At 36.2% G+C, this 22,681-nt stretch overlaps 1 protein-coding gene across 6 annotated transcripts in view; it reads right to left on the bottom strand.

Annotated features, from left to right (window-relative positions):
• The window catches only part of LOC115768625 (small conductance calcium-activated potassium channel protein), an 87,237-nt gene that overhangs the window by 9,808 nt on the left and 54,748 nt on the right, over positions 1-22,681 (bottom strand). For 5 of the 6 annotated variants that reach the window (XM_030713284.1, XM_030713285.1, XM_030713283.1 and 2 more), the window contains 5 exons: positions 19,456-19,601; positions 17,051-17,270; positions 15,613-15,708; positions 8,054-8,370; positions 6,846-6,950 (listed from right to left, as the gene is read on the bottom strand). In XM_030713284.1, the coding sequence (XP_030569144.1) occupies positions 6,846-6,950; positions 8,054-8,370; positions 15,613-15,708; positions 17,051-17,270; positions 19,456-19,601 (884 nt within the window). Of the gene's footprint in view, positions 1-363; positions 500-6,845; positions 6,951-8,053; positions 8,371-15,612; positions 15,709-17,050; positions 17,271-19,455; positions 19,602-22,681 lie in introns of all 6 variants that reach the window. The other variant, XM_030713289.1, reaches the window with a different exon arrangement.

Genomic DNA, 22,681 nt, shown 5'->3' with positions numbered 1-22,681 from the left:
TACGTAACGTACTTGTATATGTTGTTGTTGTTGTTGTTGTAGCTGTCTTACTTGTTTATGTTATGACACAATCATTACATATGTTAACATTTACATTGGCAACATTGTCTGTTCGGCTACTGTCGCTGTTAACGGTCGCTGTTAACTCTTACTGTTAACTGTTGCTGTTATTTGTACTGTAAACTGTTGCTGTTATTTGTACTGTTAACTGTTACTGTTACTGTTCTGTTTATTGGTTCTGGTATTTTGATTTTGTTATATATTTATTTTTTTGGTTTGTTTCTTTTTTATTTTGATTTCATATAGTTAAATTGATTTTCTTTTTGTTTTTTGTTTTTCTTGTTTTTCTAGTTGTATACTTACCACCATGCCGCAGGTGAGCGTTATACCGCGTCCACAGTATGTGTTCGGCACAATGTCGCCATAACCGACACACAGAAATGTGATGGCCGTTAGCCACATGGTGTTTAGCAAATTCGCGTGCTCCTCATCGTGGAACCTTTGGTTTCAACATTTCAAGTTTTCATAGTTTTTGTTTGTTTGTTTTTTGTTTTTTCGATTTTAAACGTTTTCAAATTCGATTCAGTTATCGATTATGTATCGTTATCGGTATCGGGGTGCAGTTCAGTTTGTAGCATACATACATTCATGCATATATATGGATATATATTCACACATATATATATATATATTGAGAGACATACATATCGATAATATGCGTTTGATAATTTATATTTTGTTGTTGTTGTTGAGTTTTTTTTTTTGTATTTTTTTAGTTCGATTTTTAATTGTATGGTTTTTGGCATTGCGAGTATATCATATATCATATATATATATCGGTATTCAGAAATCGGTATTTTTTATATTTATTTTTTTTGAAATCGGTATCGGTATATTCAGTATTCGGTATTCGGATGCATATGCGTTCATTCAAGTTGATAAAGAATAATTTTTTTTGTTTGTTTGTTTTTTTTTTTCAGATTAAATTTCATTTTGCAATTTGTGGATACAGAAGTAGGGTGAGAAGTGGAGTAAACAAATAAACAGATGTGAAATTATGTGAACATTTTATTTTTCTTGGTAGTTGTCATTATCGAAAAGAAAAACAAATAACAAATGGCACAAATATTTGTTTATAGAATTGTTTCTTTCGATTTTTTCAAAACAATAATAATTTTTTTTTTGTTTTTTTTTGGTTTTTTGGTTTTTAGAACAATTTGTTTGTTGAAAAATACACACATAATAAGTAAGTATTACACAAATCCAACAAAGAATCATAAACTATAGTATATTACATAATTATCAAATTAAATCACGAATGAAGAACAAATATGAGAAAACACAAATAGAAAAAATTACAACCAAAAAAAAAAAAAAAATATATAGTAGAAAGGAAACAAGTCCTGAATAGAATAGGATAATCGGGTACGAATATATACGTATATATATATAAATATATAGTTATAAAATATACAATGACACGATTTACAGTATTTAGTAGGGTAAGTAAGTAAGTAGGTATAGTTATAAGGTTAAAGCTCTGCACAAGCTGACAAATGCATTATGGTATGGAAGTGTTCATTTTGTTCGTTCGGCCTAAACCCTTTTAAAACCAACTGGCAAAGTGACTGTCAAAGTGACTGGCAAATTGACTTAATTACAGAAAAAAAAACGTACTAACTAAATGACTGACTGGATTAAGACGAGGACATGCTGCCATTACCTGAAGAGTGACCCGTTAGACACACACAGACACACACGACCAAACATGGCCAAACACAAACACACAAGCACACACAAAATGCCACATCAGAGTTAACCTAACCTCAAAGTTAAAAGCAAAATGGCGCAACCCGCACCTGAGCTACACAACTGTTAAATGCTGCCGGTCGTGTCACATCAAGGGGCGCTCGAGTGCTGCTGCCTTACCAGGGGCGGGTGGGGGTAAGGACTGCAGCATACCGCTTAGTAAGCGTGATGGGTGACGTTGGGCGACACGAGGTAGGGCAATGTTCGTAAGCTAATGAAGCTGAGCAGCTGATGGGCAAATAAAATGATAACTAACTATATGTTGTGCACTCGCTTGTATCTTTGGTGCTAAGTACGTGTGCGCAGTGTTGGTAAACGCAAAACAGCAACAGAAAAGGAGCACACACACACGTTACATGACTGGTCTGTGTGTGTATGAGTGTGAGTGTGTGTGTGTATGTGTTTGTGTGTGTTTGTGTGTGTGCGTGGGATGTGGCAAGCAAATGTCAAAATGTCTCTTTGATGGCTCTCAACAAACAAAAGGAAACGAACTGAGCGCCACTTTGCCCCGAGCCGCAGTTCATTTAGTTTGTTGTGGTTTTTTTCTTCATTCTCTGCTGCTGCTACTGCTGCTGCTTCTTCTTTCTCCTACGCCTCCTCCAACACCTCATGATAGATTTGGTCGCGTTACGTTCATGTATAAGTGTCTTTTGCTTGTTGTGTATAATTGGTTTCGTTGTCGTTATCGTAATCGGTATCGTAATCGTTATCGTTATCGTTGTCTCTGTGAATGTGTAGTTCGTAGTTCGAGCAAAGAGCATGCTATTTAGGTTCCCAGAGCGAAAGCTATGCTTGCTTTCAAAATACATACATACATATATATGTATATTTTACGTAAATGCCAGACACACATTAGAAATTTTGATTTCAATTTTGATAAATACACATACACATACAGACATAGATAAGATGCTTTTTTGGTATATGAAACACATACATACAAAGATTATGTATTTTTATTTAGTAAAACACAAAATACTAATTTCAACCAAATGAATGAGATATACATAGGTATATAAAATAAAAAGAGATAAAAGACTTTATAATTGCAACTGCTTCAAGAATATAATTTTTAAATTTATAAAAACTGTGCAAAGTTCGAATTCCGCTGTCAATAGCACGGCTATACGAGTATCGTCTCTCGATATATATCTAATATCTTAATATCGATATTTTTATCGATTTGCATTAAGTTTTTATCGTTTTAATTTTATTTTGTCTATCTATCATGAAACATTAGTTTGCTTCTTTTTACATCAGCTTGACTATTATATGACTATAAATATTGGACTTCGTATTGTCAAATCCGAAGGATCTACCAGGTCTACCAGATCAACTTCCTGTTACTTTCTAACAGGCTCTAGAATTACACTCCTACTTTCATAAACTGTGAGTTCGTCAATAGATTCTATCTAAAGAATTGCAATTACTTTCTAGTTTTTCATATTCGAACTGAAAAAGTTCCGCTATCCCTATAATCCCTAGCACTAGTATTGATTAATTTCAGCTAAGAACTAAGCAGATTACATAAGAAACTATTATGTATAGAAAAGAATTTAGAAAAAACTTCTACAGTAAAAAGACCAAAGAATATAACAACATTTAGATATTATAATAATAAATGGGCAATCTTTAATCTAATGACACAAAATAGAAGGAAAATGCAAACGTTGAGTTTGTGTTGCTTAGCTTTTTTTTTTTATAGTATTTTATTTTCTTAGATCCATGGTATTATAAATGGACATTAATATATCAATCGATATGTGTATAGTTGAATATACATATACATACACATACATATTTATTTAGAAAAGCTGTAGAGAATTACACCAATAGCACAAATTGTATACGAAATGAGTTGTTGTTGTTTTCCCATAATAGAATCGCATAGTTCTTATTCTTTTTTTTTTTGTAAGGAACCCAAATACATAAAAAAAAAATATGCGCACACGTCTATTGATGTGTTGTATCAGCGCATACGATAGCAAGATGATAATCATCGCTGACGTTTCACAAAAAGCAAGGGAAAAGAAAAGACAAGAAAACGAAATGAAAAACAAAAACAAAAACAAAAACAAAGACAAAAACAAAAAGAGAAACTGTTAACGATACACAGTTGTGTGAAAGTATTGAAAGGACGTCACTGGAGGACACGCATTAGCGATGGGTATTTCATTAGAAGGCTGATGAGCACGGGGAAAGGCGTTGAACTAGGCACGGGGAGGGGGTGGGGGTTGGCGCGTCACGAGGGCTTAGCCAAAGGTCGCAAGCCAAAAAATAGAACAGAATAACAACATAAGAGAGAGAGAGAGAGAGAGAGAGAGAGAGAGAGAGAGAGAGAGAGAGAGAGAGAGAGAGAGAGAGAGAGAGAGAGGGAGAGCGATAGAAAAAAATAAAACAAACAAACAACCGAAAACAGATAAACAAAAATGTAAACGACACAAGAAAAAATAAAGCAAGTCCGAAGTAGAAGTAGAAGAAGAAGAACAACAACAAAATCAAAGCACGCAGCAAAAATAACGGTTAACGGTAGCTCTAACTGTGGGGCTGTGGCTGTGGATGTTGCGGCTTATTTATGATTTATATTTCTGCACACACACACACACACACACACACACACATACTAATACGCAACCAAGCGACAGCAACAGCAACAACAACAACAACAACAGCAACAACAACTGTAGCACGTGTCTCGCTTTTATCTGGAAAGAGTCCATTTTGTAATGTATAAAATGTGTGTGTCGCAATATTTGAGTCACATTCCGTTACTCAGATTATCATAAATAGATTTTTTTTTCATTCAGATTTTTCAATTGAATTAAATTTGTTTGGTGGTCTCTTTTTAGATTAGGCCTATTATTTTTGTTTTTTTTTTTGTTTTTTTTTTTTTAGATATTTTTTTTTTGTAAACATAGTAGTTATTACGCATACGATACACGATTTCTAGAGCAATGCAGGCGGTAGTTCAATCCATTTTGTAAACTTAATAAATACAATGTACGAGTTAAGTGTGATACTTTCTCGGAAACAAGGCTTACAGCTGCACTAAATACAACAGAATACACACACACACACACACACACACACACACACACATTTGAAACGCGCACAACAGACACTCCCAATAAAAAACAGCACACACAGACTTAAATACAAGGAAACTAAATGAAAAGTTCAACTAATTGTTAACTAAAAATATTGTTTGATTTTTATTTTTTTTTTTTTCTTTAATTTTATTTTATTTTATTTTTTTTTAATGAGGGCACACTGAAAGTGCATAGAAGAAACTGTTAAATGCTTGCCAAAGACGGGTTGGGGGTGCGCTAGAGCTATCGAAAGATAGGATAGTGTTGTCGATAAATTGAGTTGAAAGTAGTCAGCAGAGAGTCAGCAGAGTTAAATATTAGATAAAAGTAGAGCCAGAGAAAGGACAGATAGAGAGAGAGAGAGAGAGTGACAGATAAAGTGAGCGAGCGAGAGAGAGAGGAGAGAGAGAGGCAGAAACTTGTGTATGGTTTAGACGTTAAGCTAAGCATACATAGTATATTACAAAGACTAGCAATAACTCTAGGAAAAAACTCTACTTTAAAGGAAACACTACGAAAAGCAGTCAAGAAAAAACACAACAACACAAGAAAAAAAAACGAGATTAATAATATAATATTAATCAATAACTACATATGTAAATGATCTACAAATTGTTTAAGTTCTTTTTCATAAGAATACTTTAGTTTCTTGTAGGTTTCAAAAACGTGTTTCGTTAGATCAAAGCTTAAGCAGACTGACTACAGAGCTACTCTTTATGAAGGGAACAGCTCGCTTTTGTATATTGCCCCAACTTTAGCAAATCTGGTGCAAAACTAATGTAGTTTATGGTATGTTACACACACACACACGCACACATACGCACATTCACGAAATGCAATCAGCAGCAAACCGGATAAAATGTACGAAATATCATTCAAAATCAAAACATGAAGGCATAAGAAGAAGAAGAAGAAGAAGAAGAAGCAGTAGAACAGATTGATCTGAGAGTTGGGAGAAAACCAAGCGACATTTCGTTTGAACTGGAATAATGTAAAAATGTAAATAAAATTGAAACGCATGCAGGAATTATTCCTGTTTTTTGTTTCTCTTTTGAGCACGTGACACGGACACTCAACCGCAAGCTCACATGTGTGCGTGTGTGTGCGTGTGAGTGTTTTTGTGAATGGCATACAATTGCTTTGGAGCACACACACACACACACACACACATGGCCATGCACACATGCCAGAGTTAACGGAAGATACAATACACGTATTGGTTAAGTAAATGGTTGAGTGGTTTTGGTGGTTGAGTGCCTGAATGGTGCATGTGTGTGTGTGGGTGTGTGTGTGTGTGTGTGTGTGTGTGAGTGTGTGTGCTTGTGTGCTGTGCTGTGCTTAACCCCTTGAATGCAAGTTGAAAAAAACTTATGGAAATCCATTTACTCTCAAAGATGCAGTTACAAATATTTAAGAGTTACAGTTATTTGGTTACTTGCCCAACACTGAAGCGGGTGAAAAACTCTTTTAAAAATCTATTACGTTTCGGAACTGGTTTTAGCTTTTCATGTTGCGTTTTGCTACGAAAGTACGTGTAGGTTGGAAAGTTGAGCGTACACTTTGAGACATAACGTAATATTTAGCACATACATTTATGTACATGAATATGTATTAATAGGTAGGCGTACATATATATATATATATATATTTATATTTTTGTAAATAAATATATATATATATATGTGTATATAGTTATATATAGTAATGTCAAAGTATTAGTGGCATACATTAAATTGGGTTTCCAGAGCATAAACGAAACTGAACTGAACAATTAATGGAAATAATAAACATAAACGTATTCTGAAGAAAAGTTAAGTTAACTCAAGATTCGAACAACGGAAACATAAAAATCATTTGAAGAAACAACATTATAAATAACTACATAAATTACTATCATAAGTTTTAATTTTGTTATTTGTAGTTTTTATTATAAGTTAATTGCATTACCTTTCGCATTGCCGCAGCGTCCAGGATGCGATGATCCACAGCGAGACCATAAAGACCAATAGAACCGTTCCCGGGCATATTGTCATTAGTGTTTTCAAAACAAATCTGTTTGGGAAATAAAGCGTGATTAGTATTGTTTAGAAGTTAGAACATAGATAAAAACATGAGAAAAGCTAACGCGCTGAAGAGACGTAAATAGCTGTCAGGCTGTCAAAGCAAGGAGCAACACAGCCAGAAGAGAAGTGAAAAGTGAGAAGAGCAATTCGCATTGATTGATTAAGGCTTGCCTTGTCTTTCAAAGCACTTAAAGGGGGAAGCTAAGTGAGAAGCAAAAAGTCGAAAATTTAAAAATAAAAGCAAGCAAATAGCTTATTGCTTTGCTCATTGTCCAACACTTAAGCTTCTCGCTTTGTTTCGTGCGGCTACTATAATCGCTTTATCCGCTCGCTTCTCCCAAACGAGCTTGACAACTTGATGCAAAGCAAGAAGCGCATCAAAGCTTGTGCATTGGCCATTTGTCCGAGCTCATTACCAAGCATCTCCAGTTGCTTGGCATGCCTGTCTCGCTGACACTGAAGGCTTAAGCATTACTTATCACACTAAAAATGAATTCATTATTTATTTTAATTGAAATTAATTGAAATATGAAAAAGAGAAGCAATGCGAGAAACAAAAGCCAACGGCTTGGCAAAGTTAGCTAGCAGCTTGAGAGGTAATTACTGCTTTAAATAGGAAACTAGCAAAAATAGAGAGCGAGAAGCATTGTGAGAAGCAAAGCTAAAGGCATGTCAAATTTAAAAGGCAGCTAGCATAATTAAGCGCTGCCTTAATTAGTTAACTTAGGTATTTGCTGGCAGCTTAGAGTATTACCTTTGACTGGGAAAATAACTAAAATATAAAAGTAAGAAGCAATGTGAGAAGTAATAGCCAAAAGCCTGTGTAAGTCAGCGAGCAGTTTGTAAAATTAATTGTTGCCCTAAAGAGCTAAGCAATTGCTTCACGCGCCAATCAGACAACTTACAGTACTGAGAGCGACACAAGAGGGAAGCGAGCGAAGAAGCAAAACAGGTAACATGTAAAAGATGAATAAGTAAGTTCAGGCTCGTTGCGAACTGTTCCATATGCTATGCAGGGCGCAGCTATTTTCTTAATATGTCATCGCTGCTGTTGTAAGTAGTAAAATCAATGAAATGATTATTGGGGATTACCTTGTGTTAAAATTAATCCTATTGAGAGCGCCGATGCTCCGTGATGATGCGTCTGTGAATAGCTTTGAATGAAGTAGCATAACGCGGCAGATTAAATATAATCGAAGGAACATAGGTAATGATAAAGCTACGTCGTATGGCACCATTTCAGTGCCAATTGTTTTATTTTTATTGGCCAATTTCGTCGTCCACTGGAAATAGTATTCACCAGGAATTGGATGTATAGCGCATATAAAAAGTTCTAACCCTATTTGACTAATTCGTTGCCATGTCATTGCGATCCTCCAATCGTCGGCGCAGTTATCTATCATGAATAACTATTTGTTGATATATTCAATTAATTTATGGATTTTGGAGACGCAGACATGGCGTTGAGATGTTTTTTTTTTTTGTTGTTATTATTATTTGTTGTATTTTTTTTATTTTTATTAATTTTGAATGTTTTTTTTTTTTTTTGGATAAGTTTGTTGATAAGTTTCCGGTTTTTCGTTGGATAGACATGAAGGAGCACAGAAAAAATAATAGAGAAATAGAGAAAGAAGAAAAAATTAATTATTAAATATAATTGGAATTTTATTGATTTGTTATTTGCGACTAAACAAAATGAAAATACACCCAAATACGAGCATGAATTATTCGACAAGTACAACGTCAATGAGGTGTACATATGCGTATGTCTATGGCTAAGTGTGTGTGTGTTGGCGTGTGGGTATTAGTGTGTGTATTGGTGTGTGTATTAGTGTGTGTGTGTGTGTGTGTGTGTGTGTGTGTGTGTGTGTGTGTGTTGTGCAGGCGTTGCTGTATGTGTGTGCTGTTTCTTGTTTTTTTTTTCTGTTGTTAAAGCGCATAGCAATGGAAAGGTGTAAGCGAAACCTGGATTTGTTTGTGGTCTAACATTTGTATCGATAGCGATAACGATAACGATAGCGATTTCAAAACCTGCTAGTAGCAGCGTTTTAGCTGCTCCCGCTGCTGCTGCTTCTTCAATCTTCTCCTTTTTATCCTCTTATGCCAATGCCTGCTGCGTTCGTGACTTCGTTTTGCGTTTCGATTGTTGACTGCACCGATGGCGAGGTTATCGGTTTTATCGGTTTATCGGTCGTGATGGTGATGCCTACTTGTGCTTAGCTAACACAAGCATTCAATTTACTAGTATGTGCTGAATGCGTTAGTGCACCTGTGTGCGTGTGTATGTGTGATGTGTGTGTACGCGCGTGTGTGTGAGTGTGTGCAAAGTACTTACTGATTAGGTAGGCGGCGTGCGTGTTCTCGTGTTGTTAGCACATATTCTCTGTATTTTTTTTTTGGTTTTTTCTTTTTTCTTTATTTGGCATTTGTTGTTTACCTTTTTAATTGGCTTTAATCAATTTGGAATTAAGCCAATTCGTTTACTTTGGCTCATAATTCGCCACTGATGAGAGAGTCTCTTGATAAATCGAGTGCAGCTGCACTTAAGCTTTTAAGCTGAGGCAAATTGGTTTTGGTGCGAGTGGCGTTCGGGGGCGGGGGAATTCATTATATTTTATATGCTCTTTAAGAGGGCGACAATTGCACTAATCGATTAGGTCAAGTGCTCTGCTGTCAATATGCAAATAATATTCAAGAGCACTTGATTTTAATAACGATGACTAATTTCATTTCATTTTAAAGGCGCGAGTGCCGCTTGCTTAGCAGCAAAAGTGAGGTTAAGGCAAAGTCAAAGTGCTGCCCAGCTAGCTGCAAAGTGTGGCCAAATTTGACAAAAAGTCAAATACTTAGCAATCCGGAGTTCTAACATTACGGGGCAATTGCGTAAGGTTCAGTTTCAGTTAAATGAAATTCCGTTTGAAGTTTTCTAAGACATACAAACTTATTAAGCTAGGGACACATAGAATTAATTGCTATATCCAAAGTTTCCACACACCTCGTTGACTTTACAAGTCCAAAACCCTTATAGATCGTCAAAGCTGCAACTCGTTTTTTTATGGTAAATATTGAACTTGTAATATTTTTGCATTGAACCAAATACTATTGCTTGGCCTTCAAGTTCCCTAAACTGAATCGATTTTGATGATGTTTTCTACTCTAGATTTATTTGATGTGTTTTTTATAATCCTGGGAACAAATTGTTAGTGATTTAAACCATATTAAGGGCATATAGTTTTGAAAAGTATATATAGATAAATGCAATATATTGATAAGCACACACTCAAACTAATTTTTGCCACTCAACTCTAGAAAATCGCCAGGAAATTCAAAATTTTCGCAAATTTAGAAAATTTTCTTCGTTTATTTTTGTTGCTCTAAAATGTAAAATCTCAGAAAATGAGAGTTTCTAAATTTCGTAAAATTTGGCATCTGACGGCGACTTGCCAAAGTCCAGTAAACAGTTTTAATTTGAGCGTATTAATGATAAACGGGCTTGAATCAAATGATTCAAAACGAGTTTATTGTTTTATTTATTAAGTGCATCAATTATCTTTGGAATTAGCATGTTTGGCATACTCATGATCAACAATCGTGAACAAAACTAACATTTAAAGCGACATACTAAATGGTTAGATATACGCATACTATTCACTACACTACTTCACATTGTATACGAATCACATTTGCGAATGTTGCGAATATCGTGCGTGGCGGTTAGAGGGTCGGCGGAGGGGGCGGAGGGAAGCTTTTAATTTGGTGGGTAGGGGGGTCGGGCAGGGCCGGGGCAAACACTTTGTTGCTATTTAAATAGTATTAGCTGACACAAGCCGTGTATTGTTGATGTTGTTGCTGTTGTACAGAACTGAGTAGACACGATACGATTACGATAGCTACGAGTATTGTTAGAGTAGAGTAGAGTATAATGGGTATATGAGTCATTCGCAAGTTAAGCCGATTAATCGATAAACAATTGATTCGTTCAGTCTAGTATATATATAGTATATATGCATATATATATATATAAATATATATATATATACATATATATATATATATATATATATATATATATATATATATATATATATATAGAAGTTGTATAATGTATATATCGATTTTAAATGCAGATTTTCTTGTTTCTTTCTTGTTAAATTGTTTCAACTATTCTGACAAAGTCCTGTGAATTATTTTCGTGTTTATCTGGCAAATCGAAGCACCGTTCGAATCTTGGTGATTTAATGATTGATATGCTTAATCCGAATCGACTTATCAATGGGAATGCTCATATGTGTTACTGTGTGTATATGTGTGCGTCTCTATCTCTCTCTCTCTCTCTATCTCTGTGTGTGTGTGTGTGTGTGTGTGTGTGTTGTGTAATGTCTTCCATTTGACACACATATATATGTATATATGCATATGCAGTTGCTCTAAGCAAATAGGCAGTTGTTGTTGTTGCCGAACATGGACTAGCACTACACATAGGGCTCCCCGAAATGCAATTGGTGAATCGGTGATTGGTTGTTTGCTTCTGGTGCAAGCTAAGCCACGTTCTTGTCTGTTGTTATTGTTGCTGTTGTTTGTTCTCTTTCATTGGCGGTGCTGCTTGATCAGCTGCTTTTGGCTAGCAGCCAATTGCCATTGTTTCCTTTACAGCCGCGAGCTCGTGAGCCGCCATTTTGATTGTGTGTGTGTGTGTGTGCGTGTGTGTGTGCAATTGTTGGCACTGGAAAGCTATGGCAGCTGTTATCGATAAAATGTGTGAATTTTAATTGAGATGGTCGGACTGTTTGTTGGTATTATCGATAATATTGATAGCTCTTTTTAAGCGTTGTTGGCACTGGAAAGCTATGGCTGCGGCGGTACTCAAGGACTATGGTTCCTGTTATAGGTAACATTATTGGATTTTTTTTTTAAGGCTGGTGACACTGGAAAGGTGCAGCTGCATCTATCGTTAATATCGATAGGTTTCATTTCAGATGGCAGAACTGCTATTGTCGATAACATTGTATGGGATGCTGACACTGGAAAGCTTTCGCTGCTACTATCGATCATATTGATACATTTATCGATAAAATTAGTGGATCTTATTTCAGATGGTGGGTAGAAATATATCGCCAAAACTATCGATAATACTGACAGATTATTTTGGAGATGGGCGCTTTTATCGATATCATTCATAGCTCTTATTGATGAAGGTGACACTGAAAAGCTATCGCTGCTGTTATCGATTACATTACCCGATTTTATTTCAGTCGTTGGAACACGAAAGTAAGCACAGCTATTATCGGTAATACATATCAATATTTTACATTTTACACTGTAAGACTTTCGCTACAACTATAGAAAATATAGATATATTTTATTTCAGATGGAGGTATGGAAAAGCTCTCGCTACTATAATCGATAGCACTGATCGATTTACTGTAAATTAGCGGATCTATTGTAAATAGCATTAACGGGTTTTTTTCAGATTGCACTTTAAAGCTTTCTCTACATTTATCGGTAAAATACATATATTTCATTTCAAAGGGCGCAATTTATCGAAATGTATCGCAGCAATTATCGATAACGTAAAACGATGTTATATCTGTTGGGATTGTAAATCTTTCAATAACATTTAAAAGTCGTGCATCATTTTGAGACGTTTGATAGCAATGCCCTTTTTTCAACATTCGTTGTTGTTTGCCATTTGTCAGAACGAGTCAGCTTGATAAACATCCGCTGGGGTTGGGCGTGATTTATCGTTTTGGCGAGGCGAGGCTGCCACCTTGTTTGATTTTTGTATTTCATTAGGGCTGTAGTCGAAATTGTTGTGTTATTGAAAATTAAACAACGATCCAAACTATAAATCAAGCTCATTTGATGTTTAAACATTAATACATACATCGTTAATGCCAAGAACTTAACGATTTATATTGTTTGCGAGGCTCCGATTACATCCGTTCAAGCGCAGCGTTTTCACGGCAAATTGGCAATATCATTAGACGAACGATGTGGCAACTCGCAGGCACTGTTAACTTGGCTGCGCTGCATCAAGACGTGTCTTGAAACGAGTGTTTCATTAAAAACATATATATATCTATTTATATATTTATAAATAATAAGCGACAGTTTTCCAGGACATGCATGCACACACACACAGACACATTGTTTTGGATGGTTGTCACCATAAATATTGGAAACAGCTTGGGATCTATAAGCATGCATTAATACATAGACATTGTGTTATGTATTTTGTATAGTCAAGAACGCTTTAGTTTTATCTCGTTTGTTTTTTTTTCATGTTTTTTGTTATACATATATATACATATACATACAAGTATTGGGTACATGGTACATATAATTGTATATATCGATGTTAAGTTCAGTTTGTGTGGCGTATTTGTTGTTGTTGTTGTTGTTGTTGCTGTTGTATTTGTATTTGTTGTTGTCAAGCTACTCTATATGTTGAATGTTGTTTGGTATTGTTAACCATATATAGTATGTATGGGGTACATAACACTATGCATGTAGGAATTACTCACAAATATTTATGATGTATATTATAAGTATTACTTACTGAATTCTGCAAAGCATAATTGGAAGGTAATTACATATTAAAATTTTACTTTAAACATCAACATTAAAAAAAATGAAGGGGGTTTGGGGGTGGGGGGTTAAGGGGCATTAACATTTAATCGGATTTATATAGTCGAGAACAAAGTATGAAGATAACGAATATGAAAGACGACGAAGATGTTGAACTGATATATATGTATATTTATATATATATATACATATATATATATAGTTATATGTATATATGTATATAAATATATATGTATATGTACATAAATATATATGTATATATATTGTATTTATTGTATATAGAACTGATTTTGATTAGCTGACTGACTGACTGATTGATTGATTGATTGACTGCATCTGGATGATTGAACATTCAAGTTATGTCTGAATTATGAACGAAAAATGGCAGGAAAATGATGTAGTTCTGAGAATCTCTTTTCCTTTCTTTTCTTTTTTAAATAGATTGAGCGGTGGTTCTTCTTGTTTTTGCTAACTTTTAATCAAAAATTCACAGGACTCACAGGACTTTCTCGTATGGTATGTGCCTCGAATGAAACAGCACAGCTTGAGTTTTGATAGTCTTGAAAGAGACGCTTTCAAGCAGAGCAATCGCATTGATTGCATTCGATTTGCCTTCGATAAGTTATAGATTTTGGTAGTCAAGAACTTTATTGCTTTGATTAGAATTTGTATTATTATTGGAGGATTTACGAGTATATTGTGTGCAATGTACCGTGATGTTATGTTAAATTGTTTATTATGTTATTATGTTTACATATGCACATTGAATTTGTAATATAAATAAGAAATAACAAATAAATAAATAACTCTTCCATGCTCTTGTTTCTTATTGTTTTGCTTTGTTTCTTGTTGGAAATTAAATATATTACCATTACTCATGCGAAAACTTAAATACTTGTGTTTCTTTCTTTTTTTCTTTTTATTTCTTTTTGCTAAATTATAAACACAGTGGCTGTGGCAATTGGAGGGTGGGAATTGAATGTGGTTTGGGTAGGTTTTTTTTTTGTTTTTTTTTTAGTTCGGCAGTTAGCTCGGCTTTAGTTGTTGTTGTAGTTAAACAAATAAATTATAGTGCTGTACATGCAACTGGTATTAAAAGCGCATAAATGGTATAATTATATGTGACTGAATGTTAACCCAATTATAAATATGTATTCAACTTGAGGTTTGGCCTGATTCGCCAGACAAATGGCGACTGTTAACTCTCACTATCAAAGCCTAACCATCGATAGACGGGTGGGGGGTGGTGGTGAAATTACTGGAGGACGGAAGGATATTCGGGGAATGAGCTGGCTTATGTTTGTATTTACAATATGCTTGAAGTTCCATGATCTGATGATGTGGCTGTTTAGCTGAGTAAATATGGGAATGCGAAGAGCACAAGTTCAAATAAATATATTTAGTTGAAGCTCTGTCTCTCTATCTCTCTCTCTCTCTCTCCCTCTACTCGCCTCACCCCCCTTTTAGTTGGGACACACGGAATGACGGAATGGAATTATATAGAAAGCACTCGAAATTCGCGTTTTTCGTAAATAATGCAAGAACACACATTCAAAGAATTTAACTTAATAAACGTAAACAAAGTTTTGCACTTTGTGGATACAGTTTCGTTCGGTTTCGCTAGCCGCATGCATGCTAGCGATAACGATAACGATAACAATTACGATAGACGCAGCAAGGCGTTAAATGCAAAGTGCAATACTCTGTTCAATTCAGGCATTCTCTCTGTAGCTACGGGCAAGTCATGTGGTTTTTTTTTTTAGAACAGACAAAGAACACACAAAAGTTTACAACAAACAAACTGCAATGAGGTGTTGGGTCTCTACGCTGGAGCTGGTTGAATGAGGGGTATGGGCTGGGGTTTATTTTCTTTCTTTTTTCTTGGGATTTAGGTTTGGTATTTTTTTTTTTTTTTTTTTTTTGGGATGCTTTACGATGAGGCGGAGGTTACGGGAGCGGGGGTCATAACAGTGAGCGGGTAAAACGATGGCAACGTTAAACAATAACGATGACGACCATCAATAACATCTGCAAGAGAAGATACAATTTGCACTCACTCTCACCTGCACTTCCAAAGCATGGTAAGCTACTATAAGTCCTAAGAGAATCACAGTCGAAACAGATATTAAGGTTTTTAACGCTGTCGAGTAAAACGATGCCTGCAACGAGAAAATATGATCAATTAATAAACAGCGACTCGGAGTGTTAAATACATTATTTCATAGGTAATTGGCACTCGTCATTTCTAGCTATTAACGAGTACGATTATATTGAGCTCAATCAGCTCTTTTTGACAGTTGACGATTTCGTTCGACATTAAGGCATGATTTGTCGTTCTAATTGGTATTACAATACAGCCAAAAAAAAAAAATGTTATCCCTTCTCGTTACCACCTGGTAACGAGTGAAAGATTAACTTGTCATTAAAAAGATACTTTTGTCTTAAGTAAACATTTCCTTACATGTTACTAATTTGTTACTGCGTGTCAATCGCCAATCACTAGTTAATAACAAGTGTAAGCAATATATTTTACTCGTCATACTAAAAAGTAGCGAGTACTAAATTCAATCGCTATTTATAGGTTTCCCTAATAAAACGATACAATTATCTTAGGCAACACTACAATACATTAAATAGTTATTTCACGGGTCACAAATGCTAATGCGTTTCAATGTCAGTAGATATGAGTAACGAGTAGTGACATCAGCTTCAATAGTTTTAAAAAAAAATTGTAAGTAAACTTTCAGTCGTGCTTATATTTACATATTGACAAGAAGCAACCTGAATAATTCGCAGCGGTACTATAGTTTCACTCGTATAAGTTTAATCGTGTGAATTAATTAGTAACGAGTGGTTACTTTAATTCATTCATTCAAAACCATTTCATGTTTAATATCAGTCGTAGATATTATGTCGTTCTTCATTAGTAAGTAGCTCTCATCAATAATATTGAGCAACGAGCAATTTTCGTTATATTTTACTAGCTGATTAATTAGTAACGAGTTCAATTCAATCGTTATTAAACTCATTTCATGTTAAATGTCAATCGTCAATATTATGTACCTCGTCATTAGTGAGTAGCCCGCATCAATAATCGTTAGAAGCGAGTAATGATTCATTTCACTCGTTGTATTTTACTCGCCAATTAATTAGTAACGAGTGGTTACTTCAAATCAAGCGGTATTAAACTCATTTTAGGTTAAATATCAGTCGTTTATATTATGTACCTCCTCATTAGTAAGTAGCTCGCATCAAAAGTCGTTAGCAGCGAGCAATGATTCATGTCACTCGTTATATTTTATTCGCTTATGCATTAGTAACGAGTGGTTCGTTCAATTCAATTGGTATTAAACTCATTTCACATTAAACATCAGCTGTTAATATGATGTCGTTCTTCATTAGTATGTGACGCTCATCAATAATCGTTAGCAACGAGTAATGATTCGTTGCGTTAATATAATTTCACTCGTCATTAGTAATTGGCACACGTTAATAACTTACCTTTGTGTAGACGCCGGCACTGCTCAGTTCGTTTTCAATCACCATCACGATGATCCCGAACATGCCCATGACAAGGGCATAGTCGCTAATGCGTTTACGCTTCTCGAATAAAGCTTTTCTCTTGCCCAGGCGATAGCCCACATTGGGTTTGTGTTTGGCCGAGTTGGTTGATGGCTTCCTGGACGTATTGCCGCCAGTAAGCGCACGTTCTTCCATATACCTGCAAATAGTAAAATGGGTCGTGTGCTTAATGTTAATTGATAAACCATGACTCTCCTCTGCCCAGACACACACCCTCACTCTTCATATATCTGCTAAGAACTAACCAACAACTTGATAACTACAGACCATGACAGATATGCCATCTATGGCGAAATGTATCTGAAGGCATTTGCTTAATGAATCTTTAACTAATGGATGACAGGTTTGTTTTCTTCTTTGTTTTTTGTTGTTGCTGTTGGCTGCTGTCTCATGAAAATTTGTGTCACATCAATTTGTGTATCCGAAAGATATGAAGCACACACAGATACAGACACACACACACACAGATACAAAAGCACACACGTGTACGGGCAAATTTGGCTAAGAACTGAAAGCAGCGACAGAATTTCAACCCGTCCCCCCCTATTTTCTAAAATGTAGCACAGTTAGATGAGTGGTCTAGTCGAGAATATACCCTGTGCTTAGTGCTAAGGTATTTTCGGCTAAGCGTTGCTATTCGTTACTCGTTTCTCATTGAATGAATTGTAAATTGAGTTACCCTTATAGTTATAGCTATGCCAAAAATAGAAGGTATAGGTATAGCTCGCAAAGTATCTTAGAAATTCCAGGCCAGTTTCCGTAGCCAATCCCAAGGAACTTTAGTTTAAAGTTAAATAGGATTTCGACATAACTTTTCTAATTAAGAAACAATCTTCATGAAACGCAACATATAAATTGAACATGCATAAATGCGCATGTGCCAAACATCAGAGCAATAGCTCTTAAACAGCCAAATGCAGGGTATTGCATAGTTCATCAGTTGGAAGCACACACGCACAGAAGTCTGTTCTGTAGCTTATAATAAATAAACAGTTTATATGCCTCTCTGCACTCTGCAGCTTACAAGCAAATATGCCCAGCTGCATGCCTTGTGCGATTTACAGGGTATCGGCATGCTGAACTCTGCCAAATTGAACGTAATATTGCAAAATTGTTGTACTTTGAAGGCATTTAAAGGAGATTTATTTATGCATTGTACTGCACACACAATACGTATACGTATTTCCCTTAGCCATATTGACTTCCTAATACATAATAACAAATTGAATGATCATCAAAAGCTCAATAGGACTTGATTTCATATCCCAAACGGAAAAACTAAGCGCCTGTGACGAGTTTGCAGGTTGCAAAACTTTATGTATATTAACTTTGAGATTTGTTGGGGATTAGTTTTGTGGCTCTGGCTGTCTCTCTGTGTGTGCGTGTGCACGTGTGTGTGTGTGTGTATTTTGGTATCCTTCAAGGATAGATATACTTATGTAATGACATTTATAATCTGCCCTTCTGGCGCTGACAGCTAATTATGGCCCATGGCAATTAGTCAAATTTTTTTCCACGCTTTTTGGGCCTAGCTAGAGCCAAGGCATTATCTAAATTGTGTGTCTGTGTGTGAGAGAGTGTGTGCGTGTGTTTGTGTGTGTGTGTGTGTGGCTTTGGTGTCAGCACATGAATTGGTAATGGAATGTGGCTCAGACAAGCGACTCCTATAGATAGCTGCTGTTTATTGATTAAATACGCTTAGCGAGATGCGCTTTTTATACCCATTGCGAAGCGGCAAAAGGGTTTGCTAGCTTTGTGCTTATGTATGCTAGATACAGACGGAAGTACCGTCGATACCCATTAAGGACGACGAGCAGAGTCTTCATGAATGCCTCGGTATCGGAAACAATAGAAGCTGGAGACTTGAAATTTGAAATATCGATTTTGTAACTTGGATTTTTAATGCTAACCCGAAGAATATTATAGCTAGATACACCACACTTGGTATATACTTAGGTTCTCGCTTAGCATATACAGAATAATAAGAAAATTTCATCTTTAAACTGCCTCGCTGATTCTTTCTAAGATAGACGCAAAACTGCAAGCTTATATATAGAGCCTCGTGCCTTGACATCTTTTGAGCTCTGAAAATTGTTTGAGGATCGGACAATAAGCATCGAAGTTATTCGGCACTGGATTTTACATATTGTTGGGAAACGGCAAGATAGAGCATGGCGGCCAGGGAGAACGTGCTGTGTGTGTGTCTATATCAGGGTATCCGCTAGTCGAACGCTGCCGACTAGAGCACGCTTAGTTGTTTTTTTGTTTTTATTGTAGGATAGGGTAGGATAGGCATAAGACGGCTTGGCGATTGGTATACATACATTTCATACCTAGGGTAGTCTGAGTGGATACCCACAAGTGCCTCGGCCGCTTCTTCGTTGCATCCAGATGAGATCTGTTCCCGGTTCGCAATGGAAGGTGTTTTCATCGAGCCAGGAATTGAAAGTGTCGACGCTGGCTTGCGGAGCTAAAATAAATACATTTATATATAGAGAAAGAAAGAGAGAGAGAGAGAGAGAGAGAGATAATGATTAGAGCTTGTTCAACCTCTGGAGGGAGCTACGAAAGAAATAAATCTTACTAAGTGGGCAGCTGTGGGTTGCAGGTGTTTTATTTTAATTGAATTTTTTTTTTTTTTTGTTCAGGCGTCTGTGCGTGTGTGCTACGGCCAAACAGTCGTGTGAATTTATCAGCTAACATACATTACCATTATCATATGCAATCATATAAGTATTTAGTTAATTAAATCACGAATCGGGCATAGCACGTGAGCTGTGGTTGACTTAACTTAAAAACTAGCTGGGTGCAATAAAACTGTGTGTTGGGTATTTGAATTCAGCTTGATATAAGATTAAGAGCGGGCTTATATAGCTTACAGATACCCCTCAAATTTGAGGCAAGTCAGGCATAAGTTCTTAAAGATGTACTTAAGCTTGCAGTTTGCTTAAATCTATTAAATGCTAGCCTCAATTGCAGACAGCTTTGAATATAGAAGAGACTTATAAAAAGAATTCAAAGTTTGATATTAGAACACGTAAGACGTTCTAGTCGGGAACTCCAGACTAGGGGATACCCTGAACTCTCTTCTTCCAACATGAAATGCACATATAGATTCTATTTTAGAAGCTATATGTCAAGTTTGGTGACTCTAGCTCTTATTATTTACCAAAATTGCCCAATAAACAGGATATCGATATCGATTTTTATCGATTGCTTGGAAGCGGAGCACCTACATCTAAAATTCAATGCAAGTCTCTAGCTCTTATAGGTTCTGAGATCCTTGCGTTAATACATACGGACAGACAGACGGACATGGCTAGATCGACTCGGCTATTGATGCTGATCAAGAATATATATACTTTATGGGGTCGGAGATGTTTCCTTCTGCCTGTTACATACATTTGGATTTTGCACAAATACAATATACCGTTTTTACCCATTTTTAATGGGTTCAGGTTAGCTTTAACAGAAGCTGACATTCCGCCTAGCTTCCTTTGGTTTATTTTCCATTTCTAATTTGCAAATAAAGGAGAGCATTAAAGTCTCTCTGGCTTCAAGCTAGACTATTAATACATCTTTCCCAAGGTCTTCTATATCGGAGTTACCTGGGCACACTTTTTTATGTAGTTGACATAAAAGTGGTCGATTGAAAACAAAGCTTTTCTCAGATTCATTTTAGAAGTTTACTCTTCAAATCACTTGTTAGTGAGCTTTATTTCAACAAAGTGTAGTTATATAGGAGTCGCCTGCCTCCGTGATCCCTGCAACCAGCTCCTGCTCGAGCTCTAGTTGGTGAGATTTGGAGGAGGATGATTTGCTAAATTCATTAAATTACGTATATGTATGTCTAAGTATTCTTTCACTAGTCTGAATGTTCTTAATTTGTTGATCGCTTGTCACAGACTGATCCTTATTAACACCAATGCTTAACATAATCTTTAACAGCCATGGAACCTGCGGCCAGAGTGACCGTCTACGCCATCGATGATGTGACGTCACTAACCTACAACATTGTTTATATTTAAAAGTTCAACTAAGTCGACTTATGCTGGACTGCTTAATGTAGGGAATATGCTGTGCTTCTTCAGGGTTCTGCTTGATCAAATTGAACGCTTAACCAGCCGTTGCTTTTTGTTTTGCTAATTTGGAATCATAAAAATACTGAAATACTGCAACTAGCAAAAGTGTGGCTCTTACATATCAGCTCTTCCTTGTTTAACAGGCTTTAACCCAAATCTTCTGGAATATGCATATAATATATACTTTCTGATTGTTGCCAGTTGTACCAGAGTTCAAGCTTTTTACGTAGTTTGCCTTTTTGTTGAGAAAAGGCAATTTTTTGGCAAGCATTTGGCTTTCATGTGTCTGCTTCTTCTTCTTCCGCCTTAGGCAGTGTAGTTTGAATTGAAAAAGTAATGCAAATTGACATGAAAGCTTGTATGTAATACATTTCAGCTGTCTATTAGTTACACAACTACAAACACACTTTCAAACACACACACACACACACACCCATGCACCCATTTACCCATACATTTGCATTTGATTCAGTCATCATAATTGGCTCAATTGAAGCCACAGCGGGAGCAGCGGCGGCAGCAGCTGGAAACAGCATCAGAATCGAGGCTCTAATCCTTTTTATCAACCACAATCTCATAACTCTGCTCCCCCTCGCCCTCCCTATAGCCCACCCTCCTCGTAAACACCATGTGAACCACGCCCACAGTGAGCAGTCACATGGCTTAACATGGGAAGCTGCTGTCGCTGCTTGTTTTGACGCATGTCGGGCTCAAGAGGGCAAACGGAAAGTGACGTCATCACACACACACACACACACACAAACATGTGCACATGTAAGTGTATAATGTCATCTGGTTTTCTTGTCCATCTGCGGCTCTGTAAATTCAATTATTTGGCTGCCCAACTAACTTGAAATGAAACCGGAATTGAAAGCGCAAATACATGCACACACAGCATTTACAACGGCCATAACATGTGTGTTTGGCTTTGTGTACGTGTACGTGTAAGTGTGTGTGTGTGTGTGTGTGTGTGTGTTGCTTGTCCTTTTCTGAATCAGAAAATACTAAAATACTGAGCGTCACATAAAAGGCGCACAAGTGTGCTGCTCTGTGGAGGCGTGGGCTTGGTCGCTGCGCAAAAGGGGCGTGTGCGGGGGGGCTTGGCACAAAAATACCACGAAGTATGTAAAGAATTTCTGTGTGCAAAGGAAAAACGCTAAAGCGCTAAAATAAAAAATAAAAATAAAAAAAAAAAGAGAAAATAAAAAACCATAAAGTAAAAGTCGAAAGGAAACCAAAAGCAGCCAAATAAATGAAAGTACAGCGCGCGCGCACACACACGCACACACACACGCACACATACACACACGCACACAGCGTTACAGCACTTGGCTCTTCATATTTAAATGAAAACTAAAGATAAGTAATCTCAACTTGGGTGCGGTTTTCTCGTTTTGCTTTTTATTTTGTTCCGTTCGTTCTTTTTATTTTGTTATTTATTTATTTTTATTTCGGCATAAGCACGAGC

Source organism: Drosophila novamexicana, unplaced genomic scaffold (genome assembly GCF_003285875.2).
Source record: "Drosophila novamexicana strain 15010-1031.04,08,12 unplaced genomic scaffold, DnovRS2.1 tig00001856-arrow-arrow-pilon, whole genome shotgun sequence".
NCBI classification, from domain to species: domain Eukaryota; kingdom Metazoa; phylum Arthropoda; class Insecta; order Diptera; family Drosophilidae; genus Drosophila; species Drosophila novamexicana.
This window is presented reverse-complemented; position numbering and strand designations above follow the sequence as displayed.